This window comes from Leiobunum rupestre, chromosome 2 (assembly GCF_980474605.1).
Source record: "Leiobunum rupestre chromosome 2, qqLeiRupe1.1.hap1, whole genome shotgun sequence".
Classification (NCBI taxonomy): Eukaryota; Metazoa; Arthropoda; class Arachnida; order Opiliones; family Sclerosomatidae; genus Leiobunum; species Leiobunum rupestre.
The window spans coordinates 16,944,994-16,962,991 of record NC_143385.1 but is presented as its reverse complement, the minus strand read 5'-3'; the positions used below and the strand labels follow the sequence as shown (position 1 = coordinate 16,962,991).

The 17,998-nt window shown below is 40.3% G+C and overlaps 1 protein-coding gene across 9 annotated transcripts in view; it reads left to right on the top strand.

Annotated features, from left to right (window-relative positions):
• Prosap (SH3 and multiple ankyrin repeat domains prosap) overlaps window positions 1-16,622 on the top strand; it is a 144,836-nt gene extending 128,214 nt beyond the window's left edge. For 2 of the 9 annotated variants that reach the window (XM_090165448.1, XM_090165442.1), the window contains exons 8-18: window positions 234-401; window positions 768-1,029; window positions 3,493-3,513; window positions 5,643-5,906; window positions 8,310-8,498; window positions 10,103-10,292; window positions 10,896-10,981; window positions 11,250-11,377; window positions 11,439-11,625; window positions 11,686-11,775; window positions 12,292-16,622. In XM_090165448.1, the coding sequence (XP_090021574.1) occupies window positions 234-401; window positions 768-1,029; window positions 3,493-3,513; window positions 5,643-5,906; window positions 8,310-8,498; window positions 10,103-10,292; window positions 10,896-10,981; window positions 11,250-11,377; window positions 11,439-11,625; window positions 11,686-11,775; window positions 12,292-15,431 (4,725 nt within the window). In that variant the 3' untranslated portion in view covers window positions 15,432-16,622. The remainder of the gene's footprint in view (window positions 1-233; window positions 402-767; window positions 1,030-3,492; window positions 3,514-5,642; window positions 5,907-8,309; window positions 8,499-10,102; window positions 10,293-10,895; window positions 10,982-11,249; window positions 11,378-11,438; window positions 11,626-11,685; window positions 11,776-12,291) is intronic. The other 7 variants (XM_090165447.1, XM_090165444.1, XM_090165443.1 and 4 more) reach the window with 7 other exon arrangements.
• Window positions 16,623-17,998: the final 1,376 nt, after the last annotated feature.

Sequence of the window (17,998 nt, the reverse complement as noted above, 5' to 3'; positions counted from 1 at the left end):
TCACTATTACCGTTCGCTTCAACCTTTTATCTCTAGAGTGAGAACCATTTTAACCAGACTGTGGGTAGAGCACGTCACGTAGTAGTTGATAAACCGTGTTAATCACAAACAGCAACGCCTCCTTTAAATAAATATTTTTGTCTATTGTGTTTAAAGACAATGATTTCAAAATAACTAATTTCGTTGAATTCTTAATTCTTACCAAAAATGGAATTTTGTTTTTCCAAATGCAGACGCTTTTAGACTTGGGCGCGTCACCGAATTACAAAGACAGCAGAGGTCTTACGTCGTTATATTATTCCGTTCTGTACGGATGCGATGCCAGGATCACGGAACTGTTACTGCACGACCACGCCATGATTGGAGCTACTGATCCTCAAGGCTGGCAAGAAGTGCATCAGGTAATATACCTCTCTAAACAAGAATGGATTTATTAACACATCGGGAAAATGACTGTTGAGACGATCAGTGGGTATTTCGGTCTTGTACTCATCTAAGGGGGAAAGAAAAACGTCACCGCTGTGTGCTTCAATCGCGTCGGACCAATGAGATTTGATTTTGAGGGGGATGGAGCTCACTCAGAGCGGGAGATGGATTGGGAACCACACTACAAATCGTCTCAACAGAGTCATTATCCCAAAGTGGAAATAAATATTGGTAGAGCTACATGAACTTGTTGACATATCCGGTTCCATGTTCTACGTTCTCCTATACGTAAAATGGTGGTTGTACAAATATTGTATCACCATTCTTATTTCATCCGCAAGGCTTGCAAACATGGCATGGTTCAGCATTTGGAGCATCTGCTGTTCTACGGAGCGGACATGAACGCCCACAACGCTAGTGGCAACACGCCCTTGCACGTGTGCGCCGTCAACGACCAAGAGAGCTGCGCCAGAGTGCTGCTCTTCAGGGGTGCCGACAAGAACTCGCTCAACTACGCCAACCAGAACCCCTACCAGGTGGCCGTCATTGCCGGCAACTTGAACCTGGCGGAAATCATCCAGAACCACAGGCCCGAGGATGTTGGTAAGAATCGAAATCCGTTCTATCTTTGCCTCAGCGGCTGGCATCTAGTCAATTGTAGTCGTAGTTAACGGTAGTCAAAGTGTTATTGATAGTTGCTGTTCAAATTGACGGAAAACAAACATTTTAAAAACCAGTTCTAAAGTATTTGTAGAGAGCCCTCTCGTATTTTTAGATGGTTTTAAACGCACACTCCCTGTAACAGCTCTTAAAAGTGACAGATGGCGGTACTATCACTATTTTATTTTCGGTTACCTTTTCAGTAATTAAATTAACAATATGCGGATCTAGATAATTAACTTAACTGGTCTGTTGATTTACCAAATTCGTATCACGAAAGCGCCTTAATATTGAAAACAATAATATTGATTATGATAATTATATTACATTACTATATTTTCCAATATCGATATCTCAACTGCTACCATGATTTTAACATTTCGACCGATAGTTTAATTTAACAATTGTTTACCACCGATAAAACGATTTTTAGCGAAAGTTTTACCGATATATCGATTTTAACGATAGTCTTACCGATGTACCGATTATATGCATGCTGCAACGGATTGATCGACTTTAGTAGTATGGCAACAGATTGGTCAATTTTAGCAAAATATATGTACTGTTAAATAAAATGTAGCCTAAGAGAAGTCTGTTCATCCATCAGTCAAACCTGAAACTGAGGTAGTTAGATTGAAAGATATGATCATTACGTTAATACCTGTTTCATCGTCATTATTATACCATTTGTTCCTCGTGCCCATTCTCTCTATCTCCATTAATATGATTACCAACTTTGTCACATCTGTGCCCAATCTGCATCGCCATCTGTCGACTGGGGTTTTCGCGAGGGCGTATTTACAAGAATGTGTGTTTAATTTTCTTCCGTTAACCGCTGATTTTTATTTGGCGCTTGGTTTTTAAAATAATACTTGCATAATTAATATACATTTCAATCAATATCATTACAACATTTGGCTTCTTGGTGTTTCTTATTTTTTAAATTTATTTACATGTATTTGGTCAAAATTTCTTTAAATTATTCAGGTCTTGATTTGTGTTTTCGTTTTAGTAATTGGACAGTTTGATTCGTTTAAAAAATATAAATAGAAAGTTGAATATCGTAAAATGTGTATTACTTCGTGGGAAGTGTTACCTACAGCTCCATGTAACGGAAAAATAAGAGAAGCAGTTTCATATTTTGCTTTAGTTGAAATTAGGGCTGGTTTAAAATTTACTTCGTTGGTCATGTGTAATAACAATTTTCCAGAACAAATCGAAGCAACTGAGTATAAAGAAATGTTCATCTACTACTTAGCCCACTGAATATGCTATATTTGCATTTCCGAGTCTACTTTTGAAGGTTTTCTGCGCTGAGTTTAGACTCGGAATTCGATCATTGTCATAAATTCTGATGCTCTGTTTACTAACATAACATTGTTCTTCTTTGTCAGCGGTTTCCTTATAAGTCAAGTATCATATAAAACAATTTTCTTGTTTAATGTAATGGTTTAATTAATTGAAATTAGAGATGCCTTACTGTTATGGGGGAAGAATACGGTAAAAGCCTCTTTTTCGTTCAAGCTGAACGTTTCTCTAGTGCTTAAAATAATTTTGATAATTATAATATTAAGTTAACGAGATATAAGGTCTTGACTAATGGGTAGTTTGGGCGCTTGCCCAACTTGCTTAGCTCCGGGGGATCCGAATTGAAAGGTAATAACTTAATTTCTTTTAAATATGAAATTGTCAAAATTATTTTAAGCACTAAACAAGAGGCCGTTCGACAATTAAATATTAATTTTATAAGTTAAAATTCACAATTAAAAGAGTTCAGCTTGAAATAGCGCGAAAGTAGACCATGGCCACTGTAGTCTTCCCCCTTAAATACTAAATTTTAATTTCGAAAGAACCTGGTTTCTTTTGGAAATGACCTTGACGATCTTCATAATTCACATTTTAAAATGAACTTAATAAATACTAGATCTTGCAACAAGAGCACTAAGTAAAGCCACATTTGTTTGTTTGTTGCTTCGATACGTTCTTGCAAATACTGTTTTTACGATAACTTTAAAACTGGCGCTTCGAGGTAACGTGGGTCAATTTTAACTATGATCTCACCAACAGACTCAAAGCAAAGTGTGTTCAGTCCCAAGCAGATCCCCGACTCTTCTGCTTCTATTATGGCTCCTATTTAGGCCTTTGGCCTTCGTATTTCGGGTTCTTTGGGGTCCATCCTAAAATTACTTTTCCAGCCTCTTAATATAACCTCTTGTTTTTTGTTTTGCTTTAACCATTTTAAGTAGTTTATCTAATACACTTTTAATTATATAATAGCTCGTGATAGTAACGCACATAACATAGTATAGTATACCTTTTAGTAGGAAAATCCCTAATTAATCTAACACGGCGCGGAAACTTTGAATAAATATCTCAGGAGCACTAACTTTTGATTTCCTTTCACAGCCCCTCATGGAAAATTGCCAGGTCTGTACTTAACTAAACATTTTCACATAGCATGGCTTGCCGAAATAATCTAATTAATAATAACCATGAGTACTATCTCTATCTCTATAACTCTGTCCCAGTTTGTCCGAAATACAAATCTGGAACTGACTTGTCCATATATATCTAGCTTTTACTGTGTTCAATTTTGGTTTCAAAGCATGCGATGTGTTTTATGTTCTTTTGTTTGATGTGCTTCCTTGCTTCAGGAGCTCTTTGAGTTTCCTTTTCATAGAACTGCTTTAAGCTTGATGAAGGTTAAATCGACCTCTGTTTACTCAATGATAACTGGCGTTTTGTCCAATTTCTTGTTTGTCCTAATACTAGTAAGCAAGAACTGGTCTTTAAAATTGAAAGATATAATCCTATACTTTGTAAACATGTGTTATCTTCATATATAAATGTGCAAACTTGCGAAAGCGGTGTTGAAATATCAATAGACGATTTGACTAATGCGCGAGTCATCTGTTGGCGCTTTTTGAAACCCCGGACAGAACTTTTTAATCGTTCTGCCCAATTCTGCTGTGGTTCAAACATCGTGAATTGATGTCACTTGTTCATTTCAATTTGGCTATTACATGACACTGGGTGCTGCCTTGCCTCTTGGTCCAGTCTGTGCTTTCCCACTAAACCGTGTATTGTTGGTTTGGGGAAATACCGTATTATTTTATGAACGAAGTGGCAAATTGAACCACCGGCTTCTTGAAGGGGTCCAGGAGGAGGATTATTGGACGTACACAGTGGAGGTTTGCAGGTCGAGCTAGAGAATTCCTAAGTGGAAACAATATTCCACTCAATTAGTGGGGGATTAATACCCCGAGCTAGATGCACTATGAGCGGGAAACAATATTCCACTCAAATAGTGGGGGATTAATACCCCGAGCTAGATGCGCTATGAGCGGGAAACAATATTCCACTCAAATAGTGGGGGGATTGCTACCCCGAGCCAGATGCTCCATTAGGGGGAAGGAATATTCCACTGAAATAGAGGGGGGTTAACACCCCGAACCAAACGTGCCATGAGGGGGAAGGAATATTCCACTCAGAGGGGGGGAGATTATTACCCCGAACCTGACGCACCGTGGGGGGGATGGAATATTCAATTCAAAGAATGAGGGTGGATTACTACTCTGAACCAGACGCGCCGTGAGGGGTAAGGAATATTACCTGTTGCACAGTGGGGGATCTGATACACGATGTTAGATTAACCGTGAGAAGGATTAATATTTAGTGCACAGTGTTATATTGAGTGCTAGAGTCCAATTGAAAATGTATATTTGACGCGAAAAAAGGGGGAACATGGAGCCACGGGCTCTTATTTCCCCTTCGTTCGTAAGATAAGATAATATTGTATTTCCCATTAAGCGTACAATATACCCGTGTGTTACGGGGAAGCACAGTTGGATCCAAGGGGCAGCATCTCGAATACGACGAAACGGCACTAGTTAGAAATATTGCTTAAATCTGTGTGCGATATTTCCGAAACTTTTGGCTGTTATATAGACTAAGCGCTTATATTATCCTCAACTATGAATTCTTGTTTAGGTGACGATTGTTAGAGTAGTTTGCATATCCGTCTAATTCAGTTGGTAATTATCCAAAATGGCGGAAAACTTAAGTTCGCAAACTTATTCATCCGCCATTTTGAAAGATGGTATCAGTCTTTTACGACCTACCAATCGGAAATTTATATGAAAAATATATAAAGGGCTGTCATAAGTTTATAGCTTTCGTGCCATAACTACGTGTTTTCTGTACACTACTCGTTAAACTAAATCTGTGGCTAAGCGGTACACGAACATGATAGAAGTTTTTCGACTATAGCTCCGCAGTTAACGTAAAATTTTTATAACTGTTTCAACGACGCAGTCGTACTTATGGAATTCATTTTGTAGACTTATGACACTACGTATTTTATCGTCTATTTAAAATTTCAAAATGATAACTATTGTAAACAATTTGGCAAATTGGGTTAGTACCGGTTTGTGATACGGATCGCGGGATCTTCCGATAAGGGGCTATTGCGCAATTTATAAATGTTTCAGGTTATTTTTATTTTTGTTCTTTTTTTTCGTTTCTTTTTTTGTTCTTCCCGTTTCGTTCTTCCGTAGTTCCTTATCGCGAAGCACCAAAGTACAACCCGCGGCGGCGAGCCAGTTCGGCCACAATGGCGCTGTTGAATCGCACTCACAGCGACCCCAGGATGGACTTGACCTTGGGCCTGAAGCCGCCGTCGCCCTGCCCTTCGAACCGCTCCTTGCCGCCCTTCTCGTCAGGGGGCTCCACCATCTCCGAAGCGTCGACGGGCTCGTCCACGTGCACGCAGCCGAGTGGAGACGATAGTGAAGATACCGCTTCGGCGAGCGTCGTCACCGGTACGACCTACTCACGACAGAGTTCACAATTACGCTAACATCGTTTCTCTACACCGAGCATTTTTTGTTGGCCACTTCTAGTAACCCCCTTTCCTAAAAAGCGTACGAATGGGTTTCCCAAATTTTGCAAAAATAGACTTGTTAAGTGTAAGGGACACATTTCAGGGTTCGTAAACGACCTGGAAAAGTCAGGGAATTTGAAAATGTTTCGAAAAGGTCAGGGAATTAGAAAATTATTCCAAAATGTCAGGGGAAAAGTCAGGGAATTAGAAAATTATTCCAAAATGTCAGGGAAACGTCATGGACTTTGAAAATGGTCCCAAAAAGTAAGGGAATTTTAAAATAACCCCAAAAAAATCGGGCCAATAAATTTTTGTAAGAAGATATTTTTCAAGATTTTTATATCAAAACATTAATTTATTCTACAAAAATGGTCAGAAAATTTTGCAATTTGGTTAGGGAAAACCTGGAAATGTCAGGGAATTTAATTACGCAAATTTTGTACGAACCATGTTAAAACAATATTGAAAAAACGCATTTTTCAATGTTCACGATAAAAATTCTTAAAAAGATTTCTCCTTACTCAATTTTTATTTTGATGATATTTTGTACATAATTGTTTTTGATAAAAATTGGGTGTTACTAGGCAACAAAAAACTCTCGTATCGCAAAACTAGCCAATAAGGCACCTAGAAGTTCTTGGTCCTTCAGCCGATGCTCAGCTTAATTCGTATCTATCATTCGCTTTAGAATTTACGCTTTCTAGCAATGCACCAGTAGTGACACGTAGATTGTATCACGTGCTCATTCATCTTACAACATAAATATTGTACACCGTAGCAAGGTTACAGAGTTTCAAAATTTCCACATTTTCGCTTAATTGTCCAAGGGGCTGACCACTTACCCTATTCGGTGTACACTCTGGATGAAATTACTACGGTAATCGTTACGACAATTCCCGGGCAATTGCCGGAATAATCCTGTAATCACTCCTTGGAGACCTCGTCATAACTCCGTAATTATTTTGTAATCGCTGTTTGATTTACGTAATCGGCGTACAGAAAGTGTTTGTCCCACACATTGATCAGATTGCGAGAAGTACTAGCGACTTCATCCGAAACTGAATAACAAACGTTGTTTTTCGGATTTTAATTTAATTTGATAGAACGAAGTTTTGTAAACAAAATATTTTTCCTAATTTGAACCTTTTCATCTTAATTACATTGAAATTTGGTAATTGAATAGTTAAAGCTTCACAAAACAAACTTCGGAACCCAAAATAAGTGCTTTAGTAGAGTTGGTGTTTTTGCAAACTCTTATTGGAGAATCCGCTTACAAATAATTTCTACAGACTTCATGCAATATTATAAATAGCTATCGAAAAAATCGCCAAATTTCTAAAGATTCTATATACATTAAATTTCCATAGAATTTCTACAGAAACCTTGTGATCTTTTGTTCGTAATATTTTGATTAGTCGTTTAAAATTTGAAAAATTTAAGATACGTTTCTATAAAGAAATCCGAAATATAACATACTCTGTATGTGTAGCATTGAAACTCTGTTACCAGTCTATGCACATTCATCTCAGATCAGTGGTATCTAATCTGAGGTATTATCATTATAAACGCACAATCAGATCGTCAAAACAGATTAGCAAATCTTCATAAATAGAAAATACATGATGTTACAACTATTGAGAACACAAAAGGTGTTTCAAATCTGCACTAGGCGTTTCTGTAAACGTAAAACTTGGTCCCTCAATTTTTACAATCACATTGTCCGAAAATTGGGAATTTTATTTTACAATGAGGGTCGTTATAGTTGCTCTATCTAAACAAACGAGGGCGCCACGTACCATCAGCCTTCTACTAAAAAAGCTCAACGGCACCTGTAAAAGGCAAACTTGCTAACTCCCTTAAGGTTACGTGGCGCCATCGCGTATGCAAATATAGACAATTACCGTCGTAATCTAATGTTCCAAAAAATTACCAAGAATGCAATTTAATTCGTAATTAAATTTCATAATTAATAATGTTATTTTCACTTTTAAAAATATACCTAAATCGCGCTTGAAAGCAAATTCTTAAACGCTATACCTAAAAATAACTAGAAAAAAATCCGCCGTAAGATTTTAATATTTCAATCCCTTATTGTGTCAAAATTGCATTATATTTTGTTCTCTATCTCGGCCCTTGGATTGTGCGTTTAGTTGCGTGTTTTCACCCGTTCGTGTGTGATGTGCTCAAATTTGCATGATCATAATGGCATTTTTTGCTCCTTTTGTTTGGCGGCCAGTGTCTTGCCTCTCATCTCGATTTCAAGATTTCCATTTCTAAGCGGACGTACCCTAATTCGATCGCTTTTTTTTGGGTCTAATCTATGTTTTGCCGTGTTCCGTAGATAAAAGCGTGACTAGCGACTCGTCCGGGGTCTGCACCAGCAACAGCGGCACCAGCTACGAATCCGGCTCTGAACCCCCGGATGTCTCTGACGCCGGAATCGGGCCCGGCGCAGTCTGCGTTTGCATTGAAGATTACCAATTACCGCTTCTGGGACATCTGAATGTGGTTCGAGGAGATTTGGTTGAAGGTAATTGTTCTCCGTTGTATCTTATCAAACTAGTTCCCAATAACAACAAATAGGCGTTTAATCTAACTACAGCCATGGTCACACGACGACTGATACTCAATAGGCTTCAGGGTTGCCACACGTCAAGGAAATCAGGGAAAAGTCGGAATTAAAAAATTGCCTTAAAAAGTCGGGGAATTTTAAGAATTTGTAAAATGGTCAGGGAAAACATGGAATATGGATCTGAGAATAATGTGGCAAACCTGAACTGACTAGTTGGTGACAATCAACTGCCTGGCAGATTTTAAACAATTTTTAATAAAACCAAATGTAGTCATGAAGTATCGTGTCTCTTTCTTTGAATATAAATTTTAACATAGTAAAGCCATGACTCTAAGAAATAAATAACTAAACTAACTAGTTGTTTACCAATTTCAGTTAGGGCCGGATTTCAGTTAAGGCAGGACTTAATTAGAGCTCGGCGTTTGGATAAGAAATAATCACTTCATTTATTTTTATCCACTAACGAAAATTATTTGGGAAAAAACGATTGTTACATGTTAAATTGCTATATAGCCGTTGATAATATTCATGGATAAACAGTTAATCGTAATTTTTATGGTTAATCAAAACTTTAGCGGTTAATTTATCTGTTTCGCCGAGGTCTAGCAATCATTGTGACCCCAGATTTTTTATTAGACAAGTTGTCCATAAATTATTTTATTTGGGTTTTAATGGAAATTAGGACTAGCTTTAGTTATGAAAATAGATATTTCTACCATTGTGAAACTAATTTTATTTTCCGCAAAAAGCTTAATCTACTAACCTTCAATAAATCCTTAGAGTCAAAGTAACTCATAACGCATCAATAAATCGTAGCGTCAACGTAACGCACGAGTCAAGGCATTTCGGTACTAAAAAAAAAGATAAGATATGAAGTTGTATTGTTATTTCCCGCCCATCGTATGATCAAACCCAAATGCAAAAATATTAGTTGTAAACTGTATTCCAGTACTTGGTTCTGAAAAATCTTCTTTCTATTTTTGTTCTAAGCCGTAGTACACGAAGGCGAAAAACATAATTAATTGGAAGAAACCAACACAAATTTAATCCATGCGTACTATTTCGTCGTCGTGTACCCTGCTTTATCAAAAAAATACAAAACAGTATTATGAGCTACGTTACATTAAAACCGTTAGAAGTTAGTCATCCCAGCTAATAACACTTGTAATGAAACACTCGTATGAGCTAGGTTACATTGAAACCGTTTTCAATAGCTAGTTTTAAACGCAGCTCAGATTCGTTTAAAGCTCGTGGTCAACTTGAGGTTACGTAACCGTATGTAGAACGTAAAATAACCGAAAGATGGCGTCCAATACTTTTATTGAAAATCAGCGTCTACTTATTAGCATCAGAGATAATGGACGTGTGCTTTTTGAAACGTAAATATAACACAGCTAAAACGTCATGCGACGTGGAAGTGACGTAACGCTTGCGATACGGCTACGTAACATCTGGTGGACCACTAGCTTTAGTCAGCCATGTGACCGTGGCTTCTGTGAGATTCTTGGCCTATTTTTGGTATGACCTTGTACCAACTGACCATTTTTTACCTCGTTAAATAGTCACTGCGATCACGTCGACCGGTTTGTTCGAGGGTCGCACGAGAGATGGTGACGAAGGTTTCTTCCCCCCGCACTGCGTTCAGGAGGTCAAGCTGAGGAACACGGAAATACTGCCCGTCAGACAAAGGGTCGAAGGTCGCCGCGAATTGAGTGCGAGGAGAGTCAGTACCGTGCCAAGACGATGGAGAATGTAAGCGCCGTTACTGTCGCGAAGATTCGTGTAAACTTGTATTCCCTTTACTAAATAACTTCCACACGCGAAACTTAAATGCTCAATTTACACAGCCGCTGTTTGATCATCATTTCAAAGTGCAAAGAGCGCTAGGTCTAATCAATAGACCGGTACTCGAATATTTATACGGTTTCCATTGTTAAACGTAAACGTTTTCCATCTTATCGTTCTTGAACTTTAAATTGCTTGTTGAATTTCCGATTTCTGGTTGGTAAAAATTTATAGCGATACCTGGAAAAGGAAATTTGAAAAGCGGTCTTAAAGTTAAGGAATTTTAAGAACTAGTGAAATGAAGACCGAATTTTTGAAATTATTACAAAAAAGTCGGAATATAATTTTGTTGGCAAATGGAAAACGTTTACTGAAAGATAATTTAAAAATTGGCCAGTTGTGATAAAATAAAGTCAGGGAATTTTAAACTGGTAAAACTAGAGCAACCCTTAACAACGTTATATTGTCTATCCTAACCGAACTCAGTTAAATGGTTTATTGTGTCGTGGTTCTAGAATCTTTTACAGCCGTTTGAGTACCATAAAAGTGATGAATATTTGGAATTTTCAGTTTGGATTGTCGGTACGGAGAACCCCGAACCGTCATCCTCCATAAAGGGAAGAAAGGTTTTGGATTTGTCCTTCGAGGTGCCAAAGGTCGGTTTATTTTAACGTTGCTCGCGATAAGCCAGTTTTAATATTTGCACCGCCATCTATCCGCTTGAAAAACTTTTTTGTAATGCATTATACGACGTCATAAACGTGTCATAATCGTGGCAATTAGGGTACGGTAGGCGTGTCGTCATCTTGTCACGTACCGAATCACTGACGGGCCAGATAATATTAAAACTCGCTTATTTTAAACCGTCCTGTTGAAATATTTGGCAAAATGTTAACCTTTGAATTAATTTTAACCAAATTTAAGCAGCTACTAGTCCGTTGATGGAACGTCAACCGTCGGAATACTGGCCGAGTTTGCAATACTTAGACGATGTCGACAAGGGAGGCGTGGCCGATATGGCTGGCCTAAAGAAGGGAGACTTCTTGCTAGAGGTACTCGTCTTAAGACAGCCACTCGTGGAAGTGTGGTACAACGCTAAATTCCACTTTTCAGATTAATGGTCAAGACGTCTCTCAAGCCTCCCACGAACACGTAGTGAGCATTATTCGGCAATCCGGAGACTTGGTGGCCATGACGGTGGTAACCGTGCAACCACCTTCTGGGCAAGGCACTGCTGATCGCCAGCAAATTCCTAGAAGACAGTGTGCCACTTTACCTAGGAAGCTATCGACGAAAAAGGGTATTTCGTTCAAAATCTCGACCACTGAATAGAACTGATTTAATTTGGCGTTACTTTCAGCTCCGGTTCCTCCAAAACGGGATCCTAAAACGACGCTGTCGGTTGGACGAGCGAGGGCACGGTCGATGGTAGCTGGGCTTGCTGAAATTGGTAATTTCTAACTTCTCCTTCGATCCGTTCTTGGTGTATCTGTCCCTGGTTACGCGTTTTTGTTGGTGCATGCGCTCTTTCTTCCGAATCTGGGCCAGTATGCAATCGTATTGCTATTTTTGGCAATTCGTTTCACAGTTTTGTTTTCCAAATACTAAGCATTTTATTATTACGCGAAATTTAACTCTTGTAGATCTGTAATGTAAAATAAAGTTCTTTGAAATATAGTTAACATTTAGTTTTTTTTCTTAATACTTTCTCTATAAAATTAATTTTCGTTATCTCTCGCATCATGGTAGCATGCAGTGTTTGTTTTAATCTGCCGAACTAAAAGAACAAACGCCTTGAGGATTGGTGATATTTGTGGTAATGCACTCGTATTTTGGCAGTGAAAGTATCACCGTTATCGTTAATTTCCAATTAATTAAGTCTGACAACAAATACTTTTAATTTTTCTATCTAATCTGTTGTGGAATTCGTGTCTTAGGCGCGGTATTACATCCATTTTTATTCCAGAAGTCTTGGATCGTTCGTTGAACGAGTACGATTCGGAAGGTCGATCAACGAAAAGTAGCTCCATCGAGAGTATTCCGAACAAGCAGAGCGCCAACACGACGCCTTCGGAATCTCACGCCAAGAAGATCGCTTCAATCCGGGCACGGCCGAGTTCGCGGAGAATCACGGCGGCCGAGTTGGAAGAGTTCTTCTCGCGACAAAGACACCAAGAGGGTACCACCAGCTACTCCACCCTTCCGGCCCACTTGACCAAGGGCAAAATTCCCAAAGTGTACGGCAGTGTCGCGGCCATGAAGAGATGCAAAGCCTCGAGGGGCAAAGTCATCGACTTTAACAGCAAACTCCACAAAGACTTTCACAGTTCCCCGGATCTGAACGTCGAAGAAATATATCAAGCGGGTTCCGGCTGTAACGAACCGCTGAAACGACGCAGTCATAGTCAAGAAGATATCCACACCGTCAGTTTTCGCCACAGCCATCATTCCTTAGCTTGTCCTCCTCACGCTTATCACAAATCTGGTCGCGAGGCTTTCGGCGATTACAAAGACGCTTGGAAGTCGGTTGAAGAAATTTATGAACGCGTCAAGGCTAACCAAGACTACGGAAATGACAAGGAGAACGGCATATACGCCGAGACGTTGCCAGTCTCGATCCCCAAGAAGGGAGAACCTCGGAGCAGTTGTCCACCTCCCTCGCACCCGCCTCCGCCGCCACCCGTCGCCATCGGGGAAAGAGGTTCCGGAGGCAGCAATCTGGTGCAAGTGGTCAAGGTGGATATCTCGAGATCCATGGGCGAGTACGCCAACGTCAATCTCAATCGTCAGGAGAAAACCACCATCATGTCCAGTTTCAGACCGGGCGACAGCGCTAAGCTGTACGAGTCTCCGGACGCTATCATGGGCGTCGGCATTAAGAAGGAGCACGGTCATTCTCGAAGATCCAGCAGCGGTGGATCTAGTCTGCGCTCCCAGTCGCTGCCGCCGAGAATAGCGAACAGCAGCTGCAAGCAACAACCGCGCAGCGGAACTTCCTCCGAAGCGGAAAACAGCGGAGACTCTGGTAGTTTGTACACGGCATTTAAAGTTTTGCATCGGCAACGAGACTCGTTGTCGTCGGACAGCGGTTTAGTTTCCGATCGAGGCACTTTAAAATCCGTGAAAGGAAAGCCCACCATGACGAGACCTTTCAGCCCCAAATTCTGCCCCGACGATTCCGAGGTGGAGAGCCCCCAGCACTATCCTCCGATTCGCAATCAGAACAGAGAACCTTTCATTCCCGAACCCGACTACGACAGCAGTGAGGACGACGAGCTAGAAACGCCTATGGATAAAAACACTCTAGTGACGTTTGGAAAAGCCGACGGTGCTGAGAGCCCCGTGGGTGGAGGCCCGATGGACGAAGCCGAAGTGGTCGCCCATAAAAGGATCAGATTTCCTCCGAGTCCTCACGCGGAAGCGAAGCGAGCCATGCAAGAGGCCAAACATCGACTGAAAGTGAAAAACATAGATTCGGAGTACTGCGAAACGCAAACCGCTGGCGGTGTCGACTCGTCGAAGGACGATAGCCTGTCGTCTCGTTCGAACGGTTCCTCGTCGGTGAAAAGTGATTATCAGAACCCGACAACTTTGAATATCACTGTGGCGAGCGATTCAGTGAGTAATCAAACTAACGGTTCGGATAAAACAACGACGCCGGAGAAACCGATCGTGAACGGTGACTTGGAAGTGAAATCCGACACGAAGAACGATTTGTCGCCTGTGGTTGAAGTCGCGTCTAGTTCCGTCAAGGAAAACATCTACGCTTTCGAACGAAGGACTGAACGCGCCAGCAACCACCGCATTCTGACCGGTCCCCAAGCGGCCGCTCTCAAGAAGACAAACGAAGCCATCAAAAACGCTCTGGCGGGTACCCTGAGCAAGATGCACGATAAGGAGGTGAAAGCCCAAATGAAAACTTCGAAGTCGTGTCCGAAAGATTTCATTCAAGAAGACAACGAAAAAGGTGACAACAGCTCGAGCGGAGTGTCCTCCGACATCGAGACGATGAGTATGGACGAGAACAATATCACGATCCCGACGTCGGCCACTTTATCCCAAGCTAGTCATCTGTTGAAACACAGAGTTTGCACTCGGAAAGGCAGCCTGCCCGACTCCGGGGCGTTGGGAATCATGAAGGACCGCATCGCGCGTAGGCAACAAGTTCCTCAAGAGGTCGTGGAGAGTCACAGCAGAAGGCAGCTGACCAAACACGCGGTGTCTTTATCGCACTTACCGCCTCCGACGGAATCCGGAGAAAGCTCGGCTGAGGGCGACTCCATCAAGTGCGAACCGGAAAGGAAGAAAGCGTATCACGCGAAAGCGCAGCCGCACAAGGGAGCCCCGCTCACCAATCACGACTCTGGTAGGGCGGACCAGGACCTCTCTAATCTTAGTCAGAGCATTGAACAAAGTTTGCAAATGATTCGTTTACAAGTAGATTCTTTGGGTTTAGCTGCCGTGACTGAAGTGGACGTGATGACTGAACTTTTACCACCTCCGCCTGAGTTCGACATTCCAACCCCGGAAAACGGAGCGGAGCCGGCCGCGCTAGAGGCTATCGCATTGGCCCCGCCTCCGGAGTTCTCCGACGAGTCCGGATTGGGCCGCCGAAGCCGCGTGACTCGGCTGCCTTCGAACGCCAGCGACTCGTCCGGACAGGCGAGCTCACCCGACAGCGCTATCTTGAAGCAACCCGAGGTTCCTTACCACCACCACCACCACAGTCGCGGACAGCCCCACCACCGCCCCCCGCCGCACCATTCCGGACACCACCAGCAATACATCAACCGGGGCGAACCCAGACTTCACGGTCGGGTGGCGGCGCCCATCGTCATAGACAGTAACACCAAAGACCCGCCGGTTAAGATTAAGACGGTTATTAAAGAGTTTCGTCAGAAGCCTTTGCACGAGTGGAGCATGAAAGACGTGTGCGATTGGTTGGAGAGTTTATTCCTGGCCGAGTACAAACCGCGCTTCACCGAAGCGGGCATCACCGGGGCGAAACTCGCCAACATGGACAACAACGATTTGATGGGTCTCGGGGTCAAACAAGTCGGCCACAGGCTGAACATGGAGCGTTCTATTAAAAGATACTTAAAATAAGAAAACCAGTTAGCTAACATTTACAAAAAAAAGCAGCTCCAGAATGATGAAATCCGTTAAATTCAAACCGTTTTCGCGCGTGAGTCTGGTTCCACTGCCAAATAATTAGTATAAACTGAGAAACGTATGAAATCGAAGCCACGTTCCCTCCATGACTGCGCGTTTTAAAGACAGTGCCTCGGACACTCGAACTCTTCATCGTTGTCCCTTGTTTGCATTCGCGACGAAACCAAGAAGAGCGAACCAGTTTCTGTTATTTCCGCCATTTTTTAAATATCAGCCATATCCCAAAATTTTTAAATGAAAGTTCGTTGTGCCATGCGTGGAAATAATTCAAAAAAAGAGACCCCAATCCCGCTCTGTTTCAATCTTTGCTTTCCGGAAGCGAGTGGAAATTTTACGGGTGACTTTATTCATTAATATAAAAAACAATTTAATTTATTTCATTTTTGTCTATCGAGGACTCCCGAATTTTCATTCGAAACAAAAAAAGAAAATGTTGTGTATTTAAAATTTATGTTGCGTTGCTTATAATGGTTTTTTTAAAAGAATATAGTTTAAACTGAAAAAGGGATTGTAATGTCTTCCCATTACGTATGAAAATACTAAAATTAATAAAAAAAAAGCTCACCTAATAAAAAAATAAATAGTTCAAAGTTTTGAGAAGCAATTTTATGGTATATTTAAGCGTAATAAACAAAAAATTACCTTTCACTTTACGAAAACATTCAGTATCCCAAATTTATTGAACGCTTTCGCATTTTTCTTTCATTGTACATAGTAACTGTAAATGTACATAAATTCATTGTAAATGCGATTATATTATTAATAGGCCTAAACATTGTGTTCGTTTCCATTTCGAGGCATTCCACAAAGTTGCGAATGCTCTAAAACTGATTAAAATTAGGTAGAGTTTAATATCCATTAAATTCACACACTTGTATATTTAACGTCTGGTATGGATGTGTAACTGAAGAAACCAAAAAACCAAACAAACCTAGATGATTTCGTGAGAACTTTACACCTAATAATTATTTGTAACGAGGATTTTATGTATTTGGTTAACATGGAAGTGAAAGCATTGGTAACTAATTTATGAAGATAGAAGAAAAAAATAAATAACCAACACTAAAATATTTAGGCTATATAACGACTTCCCCAAAATGACAAAATAAAATGAAATCGAAAATATGACTCGTTCCTTTCAATTGTTAAACCTACATTGTACCAAAAGGGAATAGTACGTTCGCGAGAACCTGGTTTTTTCGGTTGTGGCTTGTGTATAAACAGAAAAACCACGCTTCTACTCTCGTAAAAGAAATAAACTATATAAAAAATGTTCTTATCTAGCTTCCCAACTAATGTTTGGACTGTAGTTTTTATCTGACCAAAAGGTTGGAGAAAGCAATTACGTTAGTTGCCCTATCCAGCATAACATCTGGGAAGGGAATGGCCCCCCCTTGCTTCTCCCGGTTCCTACGCTCCTGCTAAATTAATGAACCAAGAGGAATTTTGTCGTAAATTAGGGTTTTCTCAACCACCCTGCATATTAAAAACATGTCAATCACCCTATCGCTAACAATAACTAACCCACTAAGCATAAACAACAAAAGATAAATTTGAACTATAAAAACCCATGACCACGTTCCATTAATCACCCTGTCCATTGATTATGACCAATATTTAAAACGCCCCGTATATTATATTAATAAGCGCACTTTAACAAACGAACCACCCTGTATAAAAAACATTATGCCAATTACTCTGTCCTTTAACATAAATAACAACCAAAGAGTAATTTAACTCGGCGACACACCCGTGGCCAAGCTTTATGCATAACTCTGTGTCCATTAATTATGAATAATATTTCAATCACCCCGTATCTTAAATGAATAAGCGTACCTACGTGTTAATTTCATTAAAACATCAAGCGCCCTGTACATAAATTCAACCACCCTGTTCTTTAACATAACCTAGTGCATTAACAGCTATCCTAATCACCTTGTTATTCATGCAGTGAAAAAACACTTTTATCAATGAGCATGTTCATTCGTCTAATAAAAAAGTACAAAATAAAACCTGTATAGCAACATCAGAAATATCATAACGTAGAATTTCCATAAGTTCAGAAATTATCAGTACGAACGAAAAATATGATTTCCAACCAAGTCGGTATTAATTTAAAAAATATACTTACATTTCAAGACAAAATCGCAAATTATTAACTTCTCGGCCCGCGATGGGCGAAATTAATATTGCGCTAACGAGGGCTACGTTCAAAATGGTGGGGGCGATGGCTACTTAAAGATACTTGGTCTTTTAGTGTTTTAATAGAACGCACTATTCAGTGTCAGATAATACAAAAGCTTTAAAAATCTAAGCAATATTTTAGGAAAATATATTTTTTAGGTTGAGAGTTTAATTTGCTGACGCAGAAAATTGATATACAGGGTAATTACTAGGGATGTTAATTTTCCGGAAAAATAAAATGCGAAAAATTTTCTAGAAAAGTTTCCGGAAAATTTTCCGAATTGCGGAAAATTTTCCGCAAATCGGAAAAATAAAAA